The sequence below is a fragment of the Heloderma suspectum genome, chromosome 1 (assembly GCF_057233095.1).
Source record: "Heloderma suspectum isolate Gila_16-S chromosome 1, 16-S_ref, whole genome shotgun sequence".
In the NCBI taxonomy this organism is placed as follows: Eukaryota; Metazoa; Chordata; class Lepidosauria; order Squamata; family Helodermatidae; genus Heloderma; species Heloderma suspectum.
In genome coordinates, this window is record NC_139458.1 from 48,123,533 (window position 1) to 48,147,882 (window position 24,350).

The 24,350-nt window shown below is 49.1% G+C and overlaps 1 protein-coding gene across 1 annotated transcript; it reads left to right on the forward strand.

Moving 5' to 3' along the window:
• Positions 1-41: 41 nt before the first annotated feature.
• ANGEL1 (angel homolog 1) lies at positions 42-19,879 on the forward strand. The gene is made up of 10 exons (XM_084841803.1): positions 42-122; positions 2,277-2,873; positions 3,847-4,073; positions 5,280-5,349; positions 7,508-7,941; positions 11,249-11,375; positions 13,062-13,172; positions 14,939-15,008; positions 16,905-17,068; positions 18,526-19,879. The coding sequence occupies exons 1-10, from the start codon at positions 59-61 to the stop codon at positions 18,684-18,686; spliced, it is 2,025 nt and encodes a 674-aa protein (XP_084697929.1). The 5' UTR covers positions 42-58; the 3' UTR covers positions 18,687-19,879.
• The last annotated feature ends 4,471 nt before the right edge of the window (positions 19,880-24,350 follow it).

The window sequence follows — 24,350 nt, forward strand, 5'->3', positions numbered from 1 at the left end:
GCCGAGGCGGAGCCAGGCGCCCGCGTGGCCGGCGGCTGGGCGGGGAGGAGCGGGCGGCATGATCGGGACGGTGCTCTGTTACGTTCTGCTGCCCATCTCCCGGCTCCTCCGGGCTTTCCAAGGTAACCCCCTTCGGCCTCTCCGCTTCCCCCCACGAAGGGGCAGCGTGCGGCGAGCGAGGCACAGCCGGGGCTTCTCGCCGGCCGCGGGGTGGGAGGCCGCCCGCCCGCCTGCCTGCTTGCCGCGAGCCCCGGCCCGGCCTAGTCTCCCGCGAGCTGGGCGGGCGGCCCAGGACCTGCTCCCCGCGCCCACCCCCTCCGCCCGGCTGCCCCGGGTCTGCAAGGCGGCGCTGCATCGGCGGCCCCCGGCCAGCCCTTCCGCCTCCCGCGGCGCTCACGACGTTTTCCTCCAGGGCGGTGAATTGGAGTGACACCCCCGCTCCGCAGCGGAATTGACAGGCGGGGAAATCCAACCCAAGCCCCGCTTAGAGTAGACCCACTGAAAAGAATGGGGCTTAAGTTAGTCATGACTAACTTAAAGTCCCATTCATTTCAGTGGGTCTACTCCATGTAGAGCTTGTGCTGGATTTAACCCAGGGGCTGCATCACTAATGCATAAGGCTTTCTTGCGTCTAAACCCGCTGGTTCTGTCTATTCCATGAAAGCTCTCGTGGCAGAATAAACGGGCCAGCCTTCCAGGTGCCACAGGACTCTGTTGTTTTTGCTGCAGCCGACTTAACATGGCTCCCGCTTTGGAAGTTGCATAACTCCTAATTTCTGTATTCAAAGCCAGCTGCTGCAGTGTGCTTCCAGCCAAGACTTGAGCTCAAAGGGGCGGCCCCCCCCGGGGGGGGAGGGAGAGGCAGGGTAGCAAGCAGATGTATGGTGTTTGTGTAATACTCAGTGTTTATATCCAGCTGCTGCACTGCTCAAAGGCTTCACCTCCGTTATTTTGCAGTTTTCCTTGGAATGTCCCTGTATATTTACTCGGTATTCGTTTGCCCATGTTACAGATAAGGCTGAGGGAGACTAGGCCAAGTTTCAGCCTTCTGAGTGGCCTGGAAATACAGTATGCATAGGTGTGTGCGTGTACCCCCCTTGCGGCCCTTTTCTGCTGAGGCAGAGGTCTCCCTTCTATGACTACAATGCCTTGGGCTACATATGTTTCAAATGTATTTATTTGTAATATTATATTAAATTACAATATTTTACTTGCCTTTTAGCCAAAAAGGTTGCCAGAGCAGCTTACAGAGATAAGTAGCGTGGTAGTCCCTACCCTCAAGCTTACAAGCTAAATTTAACACATGACATGCAAGGAGTAAGGGATAGGGAGGATAGATAGATATAATTAAAAATTGTTTTTAAAGCCTATTTCAGGATATGGTGATGGTGACAGTTTCCTCTCCTGCTCACACAGCAGTTGGTTGGAATGGGCTGTATGAAGGGCGGGGAGGCCCAACTTCCTGGGTGGCTTTGGAAGCATCTGGACCATTTTGGTCACCCCGGTAGATGATCTGTGCTGGGAGCATGCCCCTGTTGGTTCTGCTGAACTTCTTAGCAGCCCTCACTACCATTGACCATGGTATTCTTCTGGGCCATCTGGCCAGGAGGACTGGGCTGGGAGGTACTGTCTTATAATGGTTCTGGCCCTTCCCTGAGGGTCAGCTTCAGAAGGCAATGTTGGGGATTTCTCTTTGACTCCTTGGTGTGTGGTGTTCCTCAGGGTGGTCTCCTGTGCTATTTAACAACTACATGGAACCGCTGAGAGATCATTGTGGGATTTGGGCTGCATTGGTGCAAATATGCTTTGCCATTGGCTATGCTGGCTGGGGCTAATAGGCATTGTAGTCCAAAACATCTGGTGGGCACCAGGTTGCCTACACCTGCTTTAGAGATAGGTAACCTGATGTCCTCCGGATGTTTCGGATGGCAGCTTCCACAATTCCTGTCCATTGGCTATGCTGGCGGGGGCTTTCGGGAGTTGTCCAAAACATCTGGAGGGCACCAGGTTGCCCACTTCAGACAAATACCAAGAATAGTGGCTTGGACCACATGGTTTCTTTTTCTAGCCATGACAGAAGCTGGGAAGTTGCTGTACTGTGCCAACTTTTCTCCCCCTGAATGGTGCCATTAACTCTACTGTTGTGTTTAAATCATTTCATTGCACCTAATTTCTCTCCCCTTAGGAAGCAAGTGGGTTTTTTTTTTAAATCGGCATCTGGGGTGTGTGTGTGTGTGTATTTATTTGTGTATTTATTTATTTATTTTGGGGGGCAGATGCTTTCTTTACATGTCGAAAGAACGTGCTTCTGGCGAAGAGCCCGACCACCCAGCTAGACGGCCTCTCTTCTCCTGCCAGTGGCAAGCCGGTCTCGGGGGAGCAGCAAGCCCTGTTGCAGCAGTGGCTGGAGGAAGGCGCTGGCGGGCTGCACGCCAATGAAAGTGCTTTGAAACCAGAGAAGGTGTCCGCCGTTTCGGCTGCCGAGTGGCGGGAAGGCCCAGAGCTCCTGAAGATGAGCTTAAGCGACCTGAACGTATCGCCCCAGTCTGGGGACCAGGAACAGCCACAGCACACGGTCCAGACTGATCTGCCTCCTGGACTCCAGGAATTTGTGGAAACCACACTGGCAAACTTACCAGTGGAGGGAAGAGAGGCCCTTGGGGACAATGCTCTGTGGGCAGCAGGAAGGACGCAGGCCGATCTGCCGATGGCTGATGCTGCTCCTCTGTCCACAGAAGTGTGGATTGAAGACCCTGCTGTGTTAGCCTGGAGTTCTGCACAAGAGATGGATGTGGTGTCAGCAGAGGGAGTTCTGTGGCCTTTTCAGAGCGCCAGTCAATTTCAGCCGCTCCCACTAGAGATACCTTATCATGGTAAGGACGGCTGCATTTTAGCTTGTGATTTTTGACCTTGCTGTGCTAGAACTAGGCACGGTGGAGGCTGGTGGTGCCAATGTCAGTGGGGCAGTGAATTTGCTCCGGGTTTCAGTTAGAACCAGTCAGAACTCTAAAGGAGCAATCCAAGGTGCTTTGCACCTTGGATAGCTCCTTTAAAGTTCTGGCTGAGACCCAGAGCGGATTTACTGCGCCATTGACATCGGAGCCACCAGCCTCCACTGAGTAGGCTGGCCCCAAAGGTATGACCAGTGGTATAGTGGTAAACCTTGATGTGCATGCACTCATCATGACAATACCCATAGCCACACCTCCCAAGGAGAGATAAAAAATTCAAGCAGCTGTGTTGACCCATATCAACAAATCAGTTCCAGCAGTTTTATTTCCACCAGGAGAAGCTAAAGGGTCTTAATTGCCCATTCAGGAGCAAGCCAGCCCGAAAAATACGTTGCATTACAACAGGGAACAATATATTGTTGTTGGGAAAAGGTGCTTCCCCCAGCTCCTGTGAGGTTGCAGCTAAGCTCAGAGAGAACAGGGAATTCTGAGGGGGGTGGCAGATGACATCAGTGTCCCTAATAAAATGCAAAGTAGGCTCTTCCTTGCCAATGAAGGGAATTCTCCATTGGTGGTGCCTTCTTCACCTTTTAAAATGTGCACATTAAATGCAGAGGCGCATTCAGCGTTGCATCTGATTTGGCCCTTAGGGTCAAACAAGATTTGGCATTGGATCAGGGCGGTGCAATCAGGTTCTCCCCAGCTGTGGGGACCCTTACATTGGATTGGGGCTATGGCACCGGGGGATGGGAGTTTAAGCCTTTCCCCTATGCAGGTTCTGCCATCTAACTCCCCCCACCCCGCAGTGGCTATTCTCCTTGGAGAAAAATACATGGGTACCACAGAGAGGCATTTTCAGCACCATCCCAGCTTCTGTCTTCCTGTCCTTATGCAGAGATTCTGTGGAGGGACTGGGAAGATCTTTCTGCTCAGGCCTGCATCCCAGAGCTGGGCTCCGAGGCTGGGTCTCTCTTTGAATTCAGAGTCATATCCTACAACATTCTGGCCCAGGACCTGATAGAGCAGACCCCTCATCTCTACATGCATTGCCATCCGGACAGTCTGAACTGGAGCTATCGCCTCACAAACCTCTTGCAGGAGATCCAGCACTGGGATCCTGATGTGAGTAAAACTTGGGAGCCTGTCTGTATTTGGCATGGTCTGAGCCCGAGCTGAGAGGACAGTCCAAAGCCTCCCACACCCAGCTAGTGTTTGTTAATGAAACTCCAGGACTCCTCCCCTGTAGAAACTGCATTTTGTTTCATTGCCTTTATATTTCTATGTACCACCCCATGGCCAAAGCTCTCTGGGTGGTTTACGAAAATTAAAAATCATTAAAAATACATTACACAAAGTGCAAAACTATTTACATAAAAAAAAATATAAACAGACAGCACACACCCAGGCAACATATATCTGATTTTTTTAAAAAAAAATCCAGGTCAATGCAAGAACAGATTACAAACTCATTATATGCTGCCAATTTTAACCTGGTGCTGAAAAAATAACAATTTTTGGTGCCAGGCGGGCCTCGCTGAGGAGATCATTCCATAATTGGGGGGCCACCACTGAGAAGGCCTTGTTGCCATCCTCTGAGCCTCCCTCAGAGGAGGCACCTGGAAGTGGGCCTTAGATGCTGAATGTAGTGTACGGGTCAGTTCATGCCAGGAGAGGCGGTCCATCGGGTATTGTGGTCCCAAGCCATGTAAGGCTTTATAGGTCAAAACCAGCACCTTGAATCAGGCTCAGAAACATGCAGGCAGCCAGCGCAAGCAGGCCACAATTGGTGTTATTAATTCGGACCTTATCCCTGTTGTCAGTCTGGCTGCCACATTTTACACGAACTGCAGCTTTTGAACCGTCTTCAAAGGCAGCCCCACGTAGAGTGCGTTGCAGTAATCTAACTTGGAAGTTAGCAATTCCCATCTGTGTCTCACTGCAATTCCCACCTGCCTCACACACAGCCTGCTGCCCACCATTCTTTGAGTCTGGCATATCTCTGAAGTCCCTGATTTGGGGGTTCACCTATTGAGGAGCCCTGAGAACATTCTGGCTTCTTGGTAGAGCCATTCGATAGTTGTGAGCATCCCTGGTTTCAGTCTCCCGCCTCTTCAAAACGCTTTGCACCCTGATACACCCTGTTTTGGGTAACATTGCTTGACTACATAACTGCACACAGTCCCAAAGGATGCTGTGGTTTTTTCCCACTCTGTGACAAGTGGAAACGGCAAAGTGAAAGCATTCAGCGGGAAGCAGCTAAAATGAGGGAATCTTTTTGTTGTTCTGCCAGGGGCAGCTGCTAAGTGTGTCCTCTTTTTTTCCTTCCAGGTTCTATGTCTCCAAGAAGTTCAGGAGAATCACTTTTGGGAGCAGCTGGAGCCGGCACTTATGATGATAGGTATCACTTCCTGTTGATAGTGAGCATTGGTGTAGTGGTACATTTTATTATTTTATTTTGAAGTGCAGGCGCTCATCAGGACAGTCCCCATAGCTACTCCCCAAAGAGTCCAAAACTGCAGGCGTGTGTGTGTACCCCAGAGAGCAGGGGTACATAGCATAGCACCCAATTTATTAGTAACATCTGACAGTAATAGAATAGTGAGCTTGTAACAGGCAGTGTAGTGTTTAGCATGTTGGACTCTGGCTGGAGAGACCTGAGATTGCATGAGAAAGGGAGGGATACAAGATATTCCCAAACAGCATAAGACCAGCAGCTCAAAAGTTCAAGGAGGTTCATTCCCCAGCACCATGGAAAAACAGTTAATCTCAAAATAAATAAACTAGCTCTAGCAGTCTTCATTTTCAGCCAGGAGCAGGTCTTTTGTAAAGCTGTTGGGTCTTAATTGCCCATTCAAGACCAGGCCACCCCAAAATACTTTTGCATTACAACAAAGATAGCTCACAACAATGTATTGTTGCTGGAAAATCCATTTCCCCAAGCTACCTTTTTGCCTCTGAGGGTCACTTGCAGCGATGGGCTGGGCATACATACAGTCTCCTCCCCTGCCCTACACACCTCCTTCCCGCACACCCCAAAACGCTCTCATTCTTGTCCCCTGCCCCATCCTCAGGATGCGTGGGGGGGGGGGATAAACTTCCCTTCCCCGCATACTGACAGCCCTTTGAAAACGTGGGTTGCATGGCTGACATCCAGCGCGATCCTGGCTCTCAAAGGCTGTCTCTGCTGGGGTGGAGCAGGGCGCTCCTCTCGCCACCCCAGCAGGGACAGATTGTGCTGTCTGGGAGGAGCATGGCCTACCTGGGGAAGAAGCAGTGCAGTTATGGGGAGGGGCTGCAGCTCAGTGGCCGAGCATCCGTTTGCATGGGGATGGGCCCATGTTCAATCCCCAGCATCTCCAGGTAGGTAATGGACAATTTCCTGCCTGAAACCTTGGAGAGCTGCTGCCAGTCAGCGTGGGCAATACTGGGCGAGATGGACCAGTGGTCTGACACGGTAGAAGGCAGCTACCTTCTTCTGTACCTGAAGAGGAAGGCATGCAGTGGTGACTCTCCTCACACACCTTCCACCCCATTGGCAGCGGGAGGGATTTTGGTGGCAGGCGGGTGGGGTGGGTGATTTGGGCACTTGTGGCAGGTCGCACGGAAGGCCTGCTGAGGTTCAGGGAGCTGATTTTGAGCAGAAAAACATCCAGGGGAAAAAGGATTAAGCCTGGGAACCTGTGGGCCTCCCGATACTGTTGGACTCCAACTCCCCCCAGCCCCAGCCAGCATGGCTAAGGGATCATAGAAAGCTGCCTTAGGCTGTCCTAGCCTAGTATTGTCAGCAGTGACCAGCAGTGACTCTCCAGGGTCTCAGGCAGGATTCGTTCCTAACACTACTCGGGGAGACTGAGGATTGAACCTGGGACCTTTGGCATGCAAAGCGTGTGCACTTGCCACCGAGCGACGGCTTCTCCCTCTTAAACAAGGCTGGGAATCGGGGGTGCACATAAACTGTCCACACAGTTCCTGTTACACAGGACCAGCGAGGTTGCGCCCATGTTGCACAGGGGCAGAGGGATGAAATATTTGCTTCAGCCAAGACACTCATGGGGATTATGGGAGGTGTAGTCCAACAAGTTCTCCAGCTCTGGATTAAGCACTCCTTGCCATTCCTCTGCTCAAACTGGCATCTTCTCATTAAAAAAGAAAAACATCCTACTGTGGGACTGTTACATACCCAGGCTCTAGGTTGGCTTAGGGGCAATTGGATATTTAGATGGCTTTTGCCTGTACCAGAACAGGAAAGCTTCAGGCTCAGTTAGTTCCTTTTCTTTGTCTACCTTTCCCAACCCGTGGGGCAATCAGATCTGTCTGGCTTGCCCAGTTTCCCAAGGAGAGCAGGAGGAAAACATTTCTTGGCTGGCCATTATAAAAAAAGTCAGAAGAACAGGATCTGTGTGTTATTTTGTCTTGCTTACGGAGACTTGCAGACTGTTACTATGCAGGTTTACTTGGCGGGTGATGGGGCTTACTCCCATGTGTGTGTTAGGGCTTCAGCCTGAAGTTCCTGGTGATTTATATTGTTCTGATGAGGGCTTTTGTCGTTTGGCTAGGCTTCACCTGCATCTACAAACGGCGGACGGGACGCAAGACGGATGGGTGTGCCATCTGCTACAAGCAGAGCAAGTTCCAGTTGATCAGCGCTAGCCCTGTTGAATACTTCCGGCCTGGCTTGGATATCCTGAACAGGGACAATGTGGGTCTGGTGTTACTGCTACAGCCTTTGCTCCCAGAGACCTTGGGAGGCAAGGCGATCAGCCCCTTATGCGTGGCAAACACTCACGTGTTGTACAACCCTCGTCGGGGAGATATCAAACTGGCCCAGATGGCTCTGCTGCTGGCAGAAATTGACAAGATGGCAAAGATGGCAGATGGCAATTACTGCCCTATCATCTTGTGTGGGGACCTGAACTCTGTGCCTGACTCGCCACTGTACAAGTTCATCCGGAACGGCCAGTTGTACTACCATGGGATGCCAGCTTGGAAGGTAAGCAGAGAAAGTGGATCAGAGGCAAAGGCTCTCAGTCTGGTTTAGCTCTTAAACGTGTAATACTCTTCTCTGTAGACTTAGCATCTCCTGAGATTAGTGCTGGTGGCTGATTAAAATTTAAATTGATTAAACCCGTATCTGTGTGAACTTAGGGTATGTCTGTGTGGAAGCTTCCTCCGATGTTGTTGTTGTTCAGTCGTTCAGTCGTGTCCGACTCTTCGTGACCCCATGGACCATAGCACGCCAGGCCTTCCTGTCCTGCGCTCTCTCCCGGAGCGTGCTCAAGTTCATATTCATTGCATCCGTGATGCTATCTAGCCATCTCATCCTCTGCCGTCCCCTTCTCCTTTTGCCTTCAGTCTTTCCCAGCATCAAGGTCTTTTCTAGGGAGTTTTCTCTTCGCATTAGGTGGCCAAAATATTGGAGCTTCAGCTTCATTATCTGTCCTTCCAATGAGCACTCAGGGTTGATTTCCTTTAGGATGGACTGATTTGACCTCCTTGCAGTCCAGGGGACTCGTAAGAGTCTTCTCCAGCACCACAGTTCGAAAGCATCAATTCTTCGGCGCTCAGCCTTCCTTATAGTCCAGCTCTCACAGCCATACATTACTACTGGGAAAACCATAGCTTTGATTAGACGGACCTTTGTCGGCAAGGTGATGTCTCTGCTTCTTACTATGCTGTCTAGGTTGGCCATAGCTTTCCTCCCCAGGAGCAAGCGTCTTTTAATTTCATGGCTACAGTCACCATCTGCGGTGATCTTGGAGCCCAAGAAAGTAAAATCTGTCACTGCTTCCATTTCTTCCCCTTCTAGATGCCAGGAAATGATGGGCCAGATGCCATGATCTTCGTTTTTTTAATGTTGAGTTTCAAACCAGCTTTTGCACTCTCCTCTTTCACCCTCAACAAGAGGCTCTTTAGATCCTCTTCGCTTTCTGCCATTAGGGTGGTATCGTCTGCATATCGGAGGTTGTTGATAATTCTCCCAGCGATCTTAATTCCGACCTCTGATTCATCCAACCCGGCATTTCTCATGATGTACTCTGCATATAAGTTAAATAAGCAGGGTGACAATATGCAGCCTTGTCGTACTCCTTTCCCAATTTGGAACCAATCGGTCGTTCCATGTCTGGTTCTTACTGTTGCTTCTTGACCCTCGTACAGGTTTCTCAGGAGACAGGTAAGGTGGTCTGGTACTCCCATCACTTTAAGAATTTGCCACAGTTTGTTGTGATCCACACAATCAAAGGCTTTAGCGTAGTCAATGAAGCAGAAATAGACGTTTTTCTGGAATTCTCTTGCTTTCTCCATGATGCAGCGAATGTTGGCGATTTGATCTCTAGTTCCTCTGCCTCTTCTAAACCCAGCTTGTACTTCCGGTAGTTCTTGGTTCGCATACTGCTGAAGCCTAGCTTGTAGGATTTTGAGCATCACCTTGCTGGCATGTGAAATGAGCGCAATTGTGCGGTAGTTTGAACACTCTTTGGCGTTGCCCTTCTTTGGAAGTGGAATGTAAACTGACGTTTTCCAGTCTTGTGGCCACTGTTGAGTGTTCCATATTTGTTGACATATTGAATGCAGCACTTTAACAGCATCATCTTTTAGGATTTTAAATAGCTCGGCTGGAATACTGTCATCTCCGCTAGCTTTGTTGTTACTAATGCTTCCTAAGGCCCACTTGACTTCACTCTCGAGGATGTCCGGCTCAAGTTCAGTGACCGCACTATCATGGCTATCAAGGACATTCAGATCTTTCCTGTATAGTTCTTCTGTGTATTCTTTCCACCTCTTCTTAATCTCATCTGCTTCTGTTAGGTCCCTGCCTTCTTTGTCCTTTATCATGCCCGTCTTGGCACAAAACGTTCCCTTGAGATCTCCAATTTTCTTGAAAAGATCTCTCGTCTTTCCCATTCTGTTGTTTTCCTCGATTTCTTTGCATTGTTCATTTAAGAAGGCTAACTTATAATAATATAACTTCCTCCGATGTTATAGGAGCACAAAACAGGCAGCATGGGAGGTGGACGAAGCAGGCACAAAAATACACAGAGTAGATCCACTGAAATGAATGAGACTTGAATTGGTCACAACTAAATTAAGACCCATTCATTTCAATGAATCTACTCTATGTAGGACTAATATTGCATACTACCAAAGAGAGGAAGTTTTAAACAGAAGTTGTTATACTTTCCTACTTGGAGCAGACAGAAACAAGTGAGCTTATAAAAAAAAAGAAACCCAGCTGGCCAATGTACTCCATTGTTCTGATAATACAAAGTCGGACTTGTGAACTGCAAAACACCAGACCATTGAAAATGTGAAATATGTTGAGCAAACTGCACAATCCATGCCGGTTCTGCCATATGGTCAGGCAAGGGAGTGGGGAGGTGCCGAAGCTCAGCATGTGTGGATTACGGGATGTGGATGTGTGCCTTGGGTGGATGCGAAACACCGTCACCCATTAGTGCATTTAAGACTGTTGGAGTCTAAATCTCCTTCTGCACCCGAGACGAACACATGTTTGTTGTTATACCACCTCCTGCCATGAAAAGCCTATTTCAATGAGATTGCACTTTCTTTCTCTGTACTGGTCATTTATTTCCTTGCTTCTAAATCCTTAGTGGAGCTGTAAAATGCTTTTAGAGAGCAATCCTATGGTCCCTGGGAGAGTGTCTCAGGGACTGTAGACAGCTTGTAAAACCCCTCCAAGGTTGGAGACAGTGCTCCGACCTTAGAAGGAGGAGTCAGAGATCCAACCCCAGACCCCTCTCCCTTGCAGCTGGCGCAGAGAGAACCAGGCCAGCTACCTCTCCAAGGTCAGAAAAGCAACCTTGGAGCGAGGGGAAAGGGTTCCTCCCGGTGGGTGGGGAGGGGAGGAGGCTGGAGAGGCCAGGATATGAGTTATCCTGGGCCTCCTCCAGCCTCCTTTCCTCCCCCTCTGAAGCACCCTGGATAGATGGCCTAAAAAGCCCATCTAGGAAATACCACCCGAGATGGAGGATGGGGAGGTGAATATTGCCTCTGCTGTTCCTCCCACCCTGCTGGCTTCAGTCCAGCAGGGCATAAGAATCTCGGAAGCCTCTGAGTTTGGGGGGCTGTAGATCAGCCTTCCCCAACCTGGAGTGGACCAGGTTGGGGAAGGCGGACATATTTAAATCAAGTCAGAAAGCAGTTGGGCGGGTGCTGGCTTTCCGACTTAATTTAAATATGTCCGTGTGCCTACTACGAATGGTTGCTGTCCTTGAAAAGAGTACGTGCCTGAAAACGCTTTTGTGGGCCTTTGTGTTCTGCCGCTTCTGCCTCTGTAGGTGTCTGGGCAGGAAGAGTTGTGTCAGAACCCACACCAGCGGAAGCTCCTGACTCCTCTCTGGCCCACCTGCCTGGGTATAACAGATGGCTGCCAGTATGCTGCTCTTTGCCAGAGCAAGAAGTCAGGTGAGCTTTGTGGCGAAAAATGAGGATGTGTGTTTCATAGTCTTGTCCTCTTCCATGAATGGGCTCTTTTAGTAGGCTGGGTCCTCAGGCTTTTCAGCATCCCTTATTAAAGGACTCTTTCCTCCTCACACACACTTACTTTAAGCACTTCTGATGAGTTTTAGACTGCGATCCTAAACCCACTTCCTCGGCAGGAAATCCCACTGAATGAAATGGGATTTGCTTCTGAGTAAACACACATGTGTAGGATTGCACTGTCAGTCAGTGATCCATTACTGGAGGGAAAGCTATGAACAATTTCCTATCTTTCTGCACCCACTTATATCGTGGATTGGCATGCACAAGTTAACTCTTGGGTTGCATGTAACATTTCATGTCCTCATCGTGAGTAAACGGTCCCCTCAAAGACCCCTAATGAAGAGATGCAAATAAAAGCAGGCTCTGGAGCAGGGGGTTGCACGTTTTGGCTGGTCTCAGTAGCAACAGTGTCCTGCCCTTCCCCAAAGGGCTGGGTTTGTCCTTGGCCTTGTGCTCTGCCTCCAACGCTCTGTGCAAAGTTGGAGACAGTCCCCACCCCCAGCTCCACGCTCAGGCGGATTGCTGGAGCTCACTTCTTGCACTGCATTTCCAAGGTGTTGTGAACATCTCGAAGTACAGCAAAACATGGAACAGCCCCAGCCCTCCTCCCATGGTTAGACCTGGCAAGGGGGCAGTTGCACTCAGCTTCTGTGGCCCTCCTTACTTCCTCTTACGTCTTCCCTCCCCTTGCTTCTTCCTTACTTCCTTACTTTTCCTTACTTCCATACTTCTTACTTCCTCTTACTTCTTACCTTACCTTGCTTCTTCCTTGCTTCTTGCAGCCTCTTATTTCTTACCTTACTTCTCCTGCTTCCTCTTTCTTCTCCTTCCTTACCTGAGTGAGAAATGGGGGAAGAAGCTGTTCATTTGTGTGCACCCAGGTATCAGAGGCATTGTCATAGTGTCCTGTATACAATCCGTATTGCACTGTTTACTGTTCCGTAAACTTTTGTATCTTCCATGCTGTTGTGGTACCTGAGCATCTAGGCCAGAGATGGGCAACTTGTGGCCCTCCAGATGGTTTGGCCTATAACTCGCATCAACCCTAGCCAGCATCTGGAAGGCCACAAGTTGCCCACCCCTGCTCTAGGCATTTGAGAGGATATGGGAGGCAGCCTTTCCCAACCTTGTGCTCTCCAGATGGGTTGGACTGCAACTCCCATTGGCCATGCTGGCTGGGAATGAGGGGAGTTGCAGTCCAAGACATCTGGAGAGCACCAGGTTGGGAAAGGCTGGGCTGTCCAAGGATGTTAGCCTATGGCTTGATGCTTGTACAGGTGTCTCCAGGCCAGTGGGCTTGCCACATTTCATTTCTGAAATGAAATTAATTTCATTTCATTTCATTCTTCCCTATCTTGTAACAAATGTTAATTTGTTTTCATAAGTGTGTGTATTTGCTCCATCCCTAAGTCTAGGATTGGGTTCTAATTACTTTCTTCCTTAATGAGCACCTAGCGTTTGAAATTGCACCCACACAGCCCACAAGATGCAATACGGACTCGCACCTCCACTTGTATGTGTAATCGTAGTAAATTGTATGCAGTTTGAAGACACACCTTAACTGCTTCCTTCTGTTTTTTTCCTTTTGATCTGGCTTCCTCTCTGCAGATAGGCGCAAATACAGCCGTGACTTCCTGCTTCAGTTCCGTTACTGTGACGCTGCCTGTGAGCGACCTGCAGACTTGACCCTGTTGGAAGGTGTGACGGATGCCATACCAGGTAGCCGGACATAGTTACCCCCCCACCTTCTGTCTCCTGCAGCTATGATGCACTTTGTTGCAAGAGATCTTTGAGGAGTTAATGGTTTGAGACACCACAGAAGGGGTTTCCAAATGGGGTTAGAGCATTATTGTGGTTTTTCTTGGCTCTTGTGGATCCTGTAAGGCAAGAGTGGGGAATGTGTGGTCCTCCAGATGATGATGGAGTGCAACTCCCATCAGCCCTAACCAGCATGGCTAATGGTGAGGGGTGAGGCGAGTTGCAGTCCAACCACATATGGAGGGCCTCACGCTCCCCATCCTTATTGTAAGAGCTTCATAGAAGCTCTTGTGTTCAAGAAGGATATCAAGTTTTGAACTTGGAGGACCTATCCCCCACTCCTTGAAATCAGATTCAAAGGTACATGAGCAATTCTCTCATATTCTCTGCCCCTCCAGAGGTGCTAGTTTGGTGCTCCGTAGGTCAGGGACGAGGAACGTGTGGCCCTCCAGATGTTGGACTGCTACATAAGTAAATTTAGAAGTACTCAGATTTATTTAAATTTCACAGAAGGCAAAGCATTTGATTTCTCTTCCAAATTGCCCCAAATAAATTCTTCAATTAATGTGCGCCCTGCCTGAAATCATCCCAAATCAGTAGTTCCTCTTCAATTACAATTAATTTACATGTTCTCTCCATGTGCATCCCTATTTCTTTCTCTTTCCCTCCTCAGAAAAAAAAGTTCCCCCACCCCATGTAATTAAGCTTAGAAGAAAAGCTTCCAATGGCAGGTCCCCCCGCCCCCCCCCCAGCTTCATTTTCATGCAGTGGAGCGCGGTGTTCCAGCATGTGGGGAGGGTTAACCCTTCACTGGCTTAATCCCCGGTGAAAATTGCTTCCTGTATGGCATGCAAACTACCATGATACTTTCAGGAGGAGGAGAAGGCTATCCTGGGGGAGAAGGCTGTCAGTGGCTACTAGTCCAGATGGCTGTATGCTCCCTCCAGTATCAGAGGCAGTATGCCTATGTACAAATATTAATAAAGGTCTTATCTTAAACCAAAATCAACATACAAAGCAAAATGGGTTTAAGAGAACTTATGAAGTGCAAAATGAGGATGGAGCTACCATTAAATACATTTTATTAAATTTTATTAACATTTATTAAATGGTAGCTCCATCCTCATCTTGCACTTCATAAGTTCTCTTAAACCCATTTTGCTTTGAGTACACCGGTTGCTGGGGAACATGGGCAGGAGGGTGCTGTTGCACTCGTGTCCTCTTTGTGGGTTTCTCGTGGGCAACTGGGTGGCCACCTTGTGAACAGAATGCTGGACTAGATGGACCCTTGGTCTGATCCAGCAGGGCTCTTCTTATGTCCTTAAGTTTCAGACTGAAAGCAGAGGTGGTTCTATCTTTGGGGCAAATGGGGTGGTGGCCCTCTGCCTCTTCCCCACCCACTTGTGGCAGAGAAGTCCCACCACAAGCAGGTACCTTTGCTCCAGTGCATGGCATGCAGCCGCCGATTGCCATGTGTGTTCTGCTGCTGCCCTCCTCTGACGACCCCTGCCCCAGTGGGCACCAGCCGCTACTGATAGAAAGCATCATGGTAGTCTGCATTCAGCACTGGAACCAGCCTCTCCCGTTTTGTCACGTGTGGCCCAATGGTGTGGGATGGAGGGGGCAGCAGCTTTGATTACGCTGCTCATGGTGGGTTCGACCCCAAGGGCCGCAAATTCAGCGGTGTGGCTGATCGGTGTTTTTGTTGTTGTTCTGCCACCCTGCAGTCCGCCCTGCACATTGGCCAAAGGAACTCACTGTTGTGAACAACTCTGATCCAGAACAGTTTTGTTCAAGGTAAGCTGAAAAGGGAAGGGGGGTTGGGTGCTGTGAATGTGGCAAGGCCACAAACAAGACTGTAGGGAGAAAAACATCCTATAACTCCCAGCATTCCCCAGCCAGCAGGCATGCATAGGATTGCGCCTTAAAGAATGCTTGTCAGAGTGGAGGCAGCTTTGGCTGCAGGAGGTTGTCTGATCCCAGCCACAAAGCTCATGTTGGAGCAGAAGAGGTAACAGGGGTAGATGGCATTTTCTCCAAGGAAAGGGAGTTATCCGAGCCAGGCGCTTGCTGGAGGAAACTTTAATCTTCCATTCTGTCATGAACTCTCTGGGTTCAGGCTATGCTGTGCTGGTTCAACTTAGCAGGATTTAGAGCTCTTCTCAACATTAGCAGACTCCCCTTGAAATTAGTCATTTATCAAATACGCTGCTGTAGTTTTGAGGAGTTAATTAAAAATTGCCATTTTTTGCCAATTAGCAAAAAAGAAAGCCAGTTAAGGCTGCAATCTTATACATGTGTAGACAGAAAAAAGTCCTACAACTCCCAGCATGCCCCAGCCAGGGCATGCTGGGAGTTGTAGGCCTTTTTTTCTGTCTACACATAGGATTGTGCCCTTAATTATATTTTGCAGGGCATTTTCCCTCAGGATTAGACAGTAATGGCAAAGCAAATGTCTGCAGAAGACAGCCCTTCATGCAGGGGTGGGCAATGTGTAGGCCAAAATATTGGGAGGGCCGCAACACCCATTGTCTCTCACCATTGGCGATGCTGGCTAGGGCTGATGGCATTTGTAGGCCAAAACATCTGGAGGTCCACACGTTGCCCAGCCGTGCCTTAGTAGCTCATGTAGCCGCTTTGGATGGTGATGACGATGTATTGGAGAGGTACGCAATGATGTTCTGCTGCAAGAATGTAAATCTCTGCGTCCCTGAATGGAAGGGCTTCAGTAGATTATATTACTCACATTCCTGACTTCTTGGGTCCAAAGTACACATGACATTAAATGCATCTTTGCATCACATATTTAAAAAAATGCAAATAGGAGCCACTGGTGGGAGGGACCAATATTGCCTGGCTATCCCTGTTGGCGCTTTCCTCCCAATGCAAATAGGAGCTTCAAAGAAGTGAATTTTTCAGGATGGTAGCAGGGGAGGAATGGTTTGAAAATCCCCTCCCTGCATGCTCTGATCCCAGCAATCTTCAGTCCTCCAGCAGTTGCTCTTTGCATGATGTATAAAGTGCACATTAAGTGCAAAGATGCATTTAAAGTGCTGGTTTTAACCTTTAAAGCCTTACATGGGTTGGGTCCAAGTTACTTGAAAAACCGCCTGCCCACACTCTGAGGCCATCAGTAGAAGCCCTTCTCATGTGACCGCTGCCAAGGGCAGTTAGGCTGCTGAGTCCAAGGGAGAGGGCCTTTTCAGTGGTGGCTCCGCACTTCTGGAATCTGCTTCCATCTGGGGTTTGTCAGGCCCCTTCGTTGCAGGTGTTCAGGAAGGCTCTGAAGACCCACCTGCTTTTGCCGGCCGTTCCATAGTCTGTGGGCTGCAGGTTTTATCGATGATAACTTTTTTATAGCATTTTTATTCAATATTGATGGATGGATTTTCCACTGTATCTGTTTTGCATAGTTTTGTAGCATTCTAACTTGTATGCCACCTTGAGAGGGTTCGACCCCTGAAGGTGGCCAAAAACTCACTGACAATAAAATAAATAAAGCGTAACATCCTGCCTAGTTTGGCCCTCGGTTTACAACAGTGGCATTGGCTCATGTAGATTCCTGAAGCACAGCAGCAGTAGGAGCAGGCTGTGGCTGCTAGCCGCGCTTTTGAAGCAGGCTTTTCTTGCTTCTGATTCCATTCCTTGCGTTTCATGTCCCCTTCCCCCTGTTTTGCTCTTTCTCCCATGCAGGGATCCAGGCAATATTCAGCATTGCCTCAACCTGACTTCTGCCTACAGCCACTTCCTGCCCGAGAGAGGCTGCCCTGAGATTACAACTATGCCAATGGGCGTGGGGGCCACCGTTGATTATATCTTCTACTCGGCAAAGCCAGTCAAGAGCAATCATGAGGAATGTGAGTGCGAGAAGCCTAGTCCCTTGGATGGCTGCAGCCAGCAGGCCTGAGAGCCATGCCGGATGAGGGCATCCATGGCTCCTGGTCCTGATGGCTGCATGCCACCTCCAGTATCAGAGGCACTTGCTGGGGAACATGAACAGAAGGGTGCAATTACACTCATGTCCTGCGGCCCACGGGCCACAGTGTGAACAGAATGCTGGGCCTTTTCATCCGATCCAGCAGGCCTCTTCTTCTCTCCTGATGGCCTGCCCATCTCTACCTCGTCTAGGGACGTCAGAGGAACCTATCTGGGGGTGGAGCGCACTGAGCCTTCATTGGCTCGCCCCCTGAACTTTGGCTCGTTTCCCCGTGAGCTGGCCTGGTTCGATCTACGTTGCGTTGGGCCAGCTCATAGATTTTCCTGGGGTTTTAAAAAATGTACATAAATAGAAATCTTCGCAAATTGTGGCCGAAATTTGTGCACATTTCTATTTATGTCAGTTTTTTTCAACAGATTTTTTTTTTAACTTCCCGGATTTCACCAGTTGCGAGCTGAGTCGGGAGCTCACTGGGAGTCCATCGACCCCGAAAGGGCAGATTCCACGACGACAGACATCCCTGGCCTCATCAGCACAGTGGGTTGCTAGTCATAAGGTTTTTAGCCCCTCCTGTCTTTAATCTGGGCATTGTGGTGCAGTGGCAGTTGTGTACCTGTTATGATCAGCCTTCCCCAACCTGATGCCGAAACCCAGCTTGCCTTATTCCCCACTGGCATTCACATTCTCCTGGACGCTGAAAGGTTCTGGAGAATGAGCTGCATGAACATCTGGGAACTTCCCAATCATGGAGGGATGCTGTCAGTTTTTTTTATGAAAGCAAACTAACAGGCAACGCTAGCGAGGGGCTGTCTTAAGTATCCGAGCCTGTGCCAGCCTTCCTCATCCTGGTGCCCTCCAGATGTGTTGGACTGCAACTCCTATCATCCCCAGCCAGTATGGCCATTGTCCACAGTGGCTAGGAATGATGGGAGTTGCAGTCCAGCACATGGAGGGCACCAGAATGGGGGCAGCTGTTCGATATATTTATATATTATTTAAAAATGGGGTGCCCATGACTGTGGTGGGCCTATGTGTACCAGTTGCTGGGGAACATGGGCAGGAGGGTGGTGTTGCACTCATGTCCTGCTTGTGGGTTTCCTGTGAGCAGCTGGTTGGCCACTGTTGGTAGCCGGTTGGCTACTCTAGCATTCCAGCAGAATGCTGCACTAGATGGACCCTTGGTCTGATCCAGCAGGGCTCTTCTCATGACCTTAGGTACTGCAATGATCTCAGCGTGTGCATTTTTTACCCTCTGTGACTTCCATTGCACTCTCTGCGTGTGGTGGAGCTTGTGCTGCTTTCAGAGTCTCCGCCTGGGGCTTGAGGGGTGCAGCTTCTGCCTTCCTCGTCTCACATGTAACTCTGGTTCATCTTCAGGCCGCAGGATGTACCAAGATGGGCCCCTCAAGCTGCTCGGCCGCCTCTCCCTCCTCTCCGAAGACATCCTGTGGTCCGCAAATGGCTTGCCGAACCCTTTCTGTTCATCCGATCACCTCTGCCTGCTGGCCAGCTTTGGCCTAGAGATCTCTGACTTCTGATCATGTGCCAGATCTCTAGGACTCTCACGAGAGTTAGTCTGAATGGGAAAATCATGCCGTTTTTGAAGTTTGCATCAGCTAACAACAAAAAAACACACACCTTTTTTTTCTCTCTCTCTCTCTTCCCCCAGTCCCCTTCCCCGTTTAGGAGACGCCTTTGCTCTTCTCTCCCATGCTTCATTTTTCACGAGGAAATAACCACTGGGTTTACCCTGTAATGCTGCAATTCTAGTCTGAGCTTCACTGCCAGTTCACGCCTGCCTGCACCCTGGCCACCACACCATCTTTTCAAAGGGCATCCTCCCAGCAAATGATGAGGTGTCTATGGTCTTCCTCTTTTTGGCATGTATGCCCAGCCACCATGATCTAGAAAGTAGCCGGGCTTGTCGTTGTGCACCACAAATGCTTTGGCTAGCAGGACAAGAGCTGATTTGGGCCTGAGTCTATTGTGGGCTTCCCCCCACCCCTTTTTTTGCACATACAGTGCTGTCCATTGCACTCAGGCCACAATGGTGACAGCGGGGCTGATTTTGGCAAGCGTGCAAATGTCACTTTTGGGGGCGTCGTGCTCATAACCTCCAAAGGCAGGTGCTTGTCAACTGGCATGTCTGTTCTGCTTGGAAAGGGAATCAAATCATCTGACCATAGAAACAGAGGCTTTTTTCCTATCAAGATTCCCCTGGCCAGACTGCATCAGTAGCAGAGACCTTTGGAAGCCTTCTGCACATATTACAAAGGCATTTTTCTCTCACCTCCAAGAGCCTTATTGCATTTTATTCTCAGGGTCTTCAGAAGGCTTGTATCACCCTCTTTCGCCCATCAGCATGGGATGTTTTGTTGCCTGGATTTGGAGGGAGGAAAGGACTGCAAAAAGCGGTAGAAAAGAAAAACCGGAGCTCTGTTGTTTTTGTTTACAGCTTGGAAGCCAGAGGGTTGGGTCCCTCAACTGGGCCTGGCAGTTCCTGCACATTCTTTTTAATTATTGGATTGTGGCTGGAGAGTAGTGATCAAGTCTCTAGATACCCCCCCCAACACACCCTTTCCTTGGTGCCCAGAAACCACATGAATCACATCAGCTGTGTGTGGGCCATGGCACAACGTTTATCTCGGAAAAGAAAATGCATTGGGAGTTTTCAGTATTTTTAATGTTTTGTTAACTTTGCAAAATAAAATTTTATAATTTCAGAAAAGTTGTAAACTAAGCTGGTTGGGATGGTGTTGCTGGTGGGGGACGCACAGGACGAGTCTGAGCAGGAGTGGTTTGTTGAGAGCAGAGGTGCGGTTGCAGGAGGCACCCTCTGGGGGACATAGTGGGGAAATGTGTAAGATGCATGCTGTGCCTCTGAATACTTTCTCATCATAGCAGGAGTGCTAGAAACATCTGCTTAAAATGAGGAATGCTGAGCCTCTCCGAAGGGATTACCTGCCTATGACAACTCTTAAGGCACAATCCTATGCATGGTTAGACAGAAAACAAATCCTACAACTCCCAGCATTCCCCAGCCAGCTGGGGAATGCTGGCAGTTGTAGGACTTTTTTCTGTCTAACCATGCATAGGACTGCACCCTTAGTAACTCATAGAATCATAGAATAGTAGGGTTGGAAGGGGCCTATACGACTATTGAGTCCAACCCCCTGCTCAGTGCAGGGATCCAAGTCAGAGCATTCCCTGACAAGTGGCTGTCCAGCTTCATCTTGAATGCCTCTGGTGTGGGAGAGCCAACCACCTCCCTAGGTCATTGCTTCCACTTTCATATTGCTCTAACAGTCAGGAAGTTTTTCCTGATGTTCAGCCGGAATCTGGCTTCCTGTAACTTGTAACTTTCCGTGTCCTGCACTCTGGGATGATCGAGAAGAGATCCTGGCCTTCCTCTCTGTGACAACCTTTCAAGCAACTCAGTTGCTTTCTATAGCAGGGGTGGGCAGAAAGTAGATCAGGATCTACTGGTAGATTTCTGGGTGATCTGTGGCAGATCAACAAGGCTTTCTAACTCTCAACAGTCGAACAATAGTAAGTAAATGTGAAAAACATTATCTTGTGTGTCTGACCTTTATCTTTCAGTCTCAGTGTTCTTCACCTGTAAAACAGGAACATTACTCAGCTGCCTTTGTATGACTTGGTCTTAGCAGCTCTACTGGCTGATATTTTGTGTTAGAATGCCTGATCTGTAGTAACTGAGATGTAGATTTGCAGATGTATATACAAGGTGTTAGGGCCATGGTGGCTTAGTGGTTAAGACGCTGGACTGCAGACCGGAAGGTCGGCAGGACAGCAGTTCGAGACCCGAGTGCTGCGTGACGGAGTGAGCTCCCGTCTTCAGTCCCAGCTTCTGCCAACCTAGCAGTTCGAAAGCAAGAAATTGCAAGTAGATAAATAGGTACCGCTTCGGCGGGAAAGGTAACAGCATTCCATGCACCTCAGTGTTCAGTCATGCCAGCCACATGACCACGGAAGCGTCTTTGGACAGCGCTGGCTCTTCGGCTTAGAAATGGAGATGAGCACCACACCCTAGAGTCGGACACGACTGGTTGGGGACACCTTTACCTTTTTATACAAGGTGTAGATTTGCACTGTGGATATACAGTGTGTGGCTCATGAGGTGCAGGGGGTAATTGATTCCACCGTAAGCCATAATTTGCACCTGACTCCCCCTGGAGTCACTGTTTTGCACCTGGCTCTAGTTGGTGGGCCTTGGTGTTCTAATAAAACAGAAACAAAATGGATTCTGTGGGCCTGAAGTCTGCCCATCCACCTGTTCTACCAGATGTGATCAATAAGTCTTAGAATTTAGCATCCGGAGACTCACCTTTTGTTTTAAAGATAAAGCTCTAGCTCTTATGCTTGAAAGTGGAAGAGCAGTGCCTAGTGAAAACAGAAGCTGCAAGGGAGGAGAAAGGCCTAGTCAGGGGCGGTGGGGGAGAGGGTCTTCAGCACCACGTGTAGCTCCTTGTCGTTCCCTGCCCCTTCATGTTTTGCAGAAGCAAAATTAAGCGAACGCATGCAAAGTTGAAAAAGCGAAAGCAAGCAGTTCAGCTGGCAGAGTGGATAGCTCTGTTTAGCTAGGCTGTGTCTGTGCACCGTATTGAATTGCCTATAAAATGGGGGCTCTTTATGCTATATACCTGAAATTTGGCAGGCCTGATGCCAGGGAATGCAGCAGGGTGGGATGGTAGAATGCCTCAAAATGTCATGCTATTTAGATAGAAAATACCAAAGTTACAGGCAGCAGAAGACTTGGCTGGGTTGTCCATTACTTTATCCTACTGATTTCAGTGAACTAATGTAAATTCCCCCCCAAATGGGAAAAAAACAACACCTGATTTTTCTCTTGCATGCTCCTAGCCCAAATAGCATAACAGTTGTGATCTAGCAGACCGTGTCATTGGATGACTGTCATGGACACCTACTGGATAGTGCCTGTGATGTCAGCAGTGATTAATGAAACAACTGGCTGCACATTTAAAATAAAGCTCCCAATTCCAGTAATGCAGCCTTCCTCCCAAGCCCTCCCGCAGCGCTTCCCCACATTTCTGGAATTGTTGCTTCATTAAAATTTCATGTCTATTTTTATTAAGCATGACAAAATGCGAGCGCCCTCTCTCCAGCACTAGGCACAGATGTCCCGTTTAACACCGCCAAACAATCCCTCAGCATCTAGGCTATCTCCAATCCATTATGTAGACTCTCCAATCCATTACGTAGGGTCCTTTGTACAGTACTATTATCTTGAAAGGGTCTTGAAGGATTACCTTGTAGTTCCTGTGATGTTTTACTGTTCTCCTGCATAGATGGGAAGCAGATGCATACATCTGCAAATGAAGTGTACTGTTTTAACAGTGGTGGTCCTTGATCTGGTTCCCTGATTGGGCAACCATCCGAAAACCTCACTGTTGGATAGGGTTTGTTTTAATTTCTTAGTTTCCCTGCCTAACATTTCATTCTGTTCAAGCCAACATAATATCAAGTCAATAGTATACTGCAATGACCGTTAGATATACACACTGAACCTTCAGGCTGCACAGACACAAGGCTATGGGTTCTTTTTAGCTGAGTTTCTCATACCAGCCGCCTTCAACCTGGTGCCCTCCAGATGTTTTGGACTACATCCCCCAATCACTGGACATGTCTGCTGGGGCTGATGGCAGTTGAACTCTAAAACATCTGGAGGACACCAGGCTGGGGAAAGTTGTCATTGTCTTTTGGCTAAAGTAGCTGCACAAACTGACTACATCCAGAACAATATGGACATATTGTGAATAGGCTGCTTTCTTGTGTGTGGAACAATGAGCAGCTATTTCTCTTTTGTTAATACAAGATCCATACATCTTTTATAATGGTAGCACTCCTGTTTTGAAGATACTGTTTTTAGGGAGCAATCCTATAGCCCCTGGACAGAATCTGGGGGCCATAGGATATGTCAGATTCCTGGATCTGAGGCAAGAGACAGCAGTCCAACTTTGGACCCAGGAGTCCAAGCTCCCTGCTGGCGCGGAGAGAACCACGCTGGTTGTCTCTATGAGCGCACAAATGCGAGCTTGGAGAAGAGGAAAAGGGGATGGTTCTGTGTGCAGGGAGGGGACTGGGGAGGCCGGTTTACAAAGAATCCTCCAGCCACCCCAGCCTCCTTCCCAACCTCTCCTCAGAGCCCCAAAATTACCTGTCTAGTGAAAATGCAGCCCAAGAGGACCGCAGAGGCGGTGATCACCTCCGTACTCCCCCTGCCCTGCATAGGATGCCTGTTAGTGGAGGCTGACAGACATCCCCATAGGATTGCGCCCTTATGCACATTTTCTGCACGTGATTTCCCTTTGAGGCATTGGTCCAAACATTGTCACCTGCATGAGTTCGACACCTCTGTCCAGGTGATGTGTTCCAGCATTTGTGTTGGCATTTCCCAAGTAATCTAACCTTAAAAATGACTGCAGACTTTGTGATTCATTATGAGCCACTGAAATATTTATAAGATTGATGGGAGATTCATAGTCTTGAGTCCCTGACTTGAAGTTCATAACTCCAGCACTTCAGTCTAAAGCAGCCAGGTTTATTTGAAAGTTAATGCTACCTGCTTTCAATACAACTTGCTTCCAGATGGTTAGGATTGCAACTTAACTTACAAATGCTGGCAAGTGTGTGTGTGTGTACACTGTGAGATCAAGGACAAGCTGCTACATCAAGTTAGCAATTCAACCTAACCTCAGTTTTCAGACCAGCTCAGGAGTGTGAGTTGATGTTCCAAACAGTAAACCAAATCCCATTTATCAAGGTCTGCAACCCTGGCCTAATTTAGCACAAATGTGTGTCTTCTTTTACTTCCATGTGTGCAGTGGTGTAGTGGTGGTGGGTTGCGCCGGGGCGGCACTCCAGCACTTTTTTTGAAGCCAGCCCCCAGCTGGGTTCCAGTCTGCTAGGGAAGGAGGAGGGAGCAGAGGGAGTGTGGGCGGCTGCCTCTTGGCTGCTGGCCAGACAACAGGAGGGAGCGAGAGAGCCTGAGGGAGCTCTGCGGCCTCCTCTTGCCGCCCCTCGCCCATCCCTGCTCTGTGCCTGCACACCCGGCACTGCCCTTGTCTCCTGCAACACTGGCCACCCGTTCAGGGCTGCTGCTGCTGGCCACGGCAGCAGCAGGAGTGTGTGTGTGGGGGGGTGCTGCCACCATTATTTACTTA

Coding starts and splice junctions, on each gene's coding strand:
- ANGEL1 (XM_084841803.1), top strand. CDS start 59: ATGATCGGGACGGTGCTCTGTTACGTTCTGCTGCCCATCTCCCGGCTC. Junction 123..2,276: donor GCTCCTCCGGGCTTTCCAAG/GTAACCCCCTTC, acceptor TTTGGGGGGCAG/ATGCTTTCTTTACATGTCGA. Junction 11,376..13,061: donor TTGCCAGAGCAAGAAGTCAG/GTGAGCTTTGTG, acceptor TCCTCTCTGCAG/ATAGGCGCAAATACAGCCGT.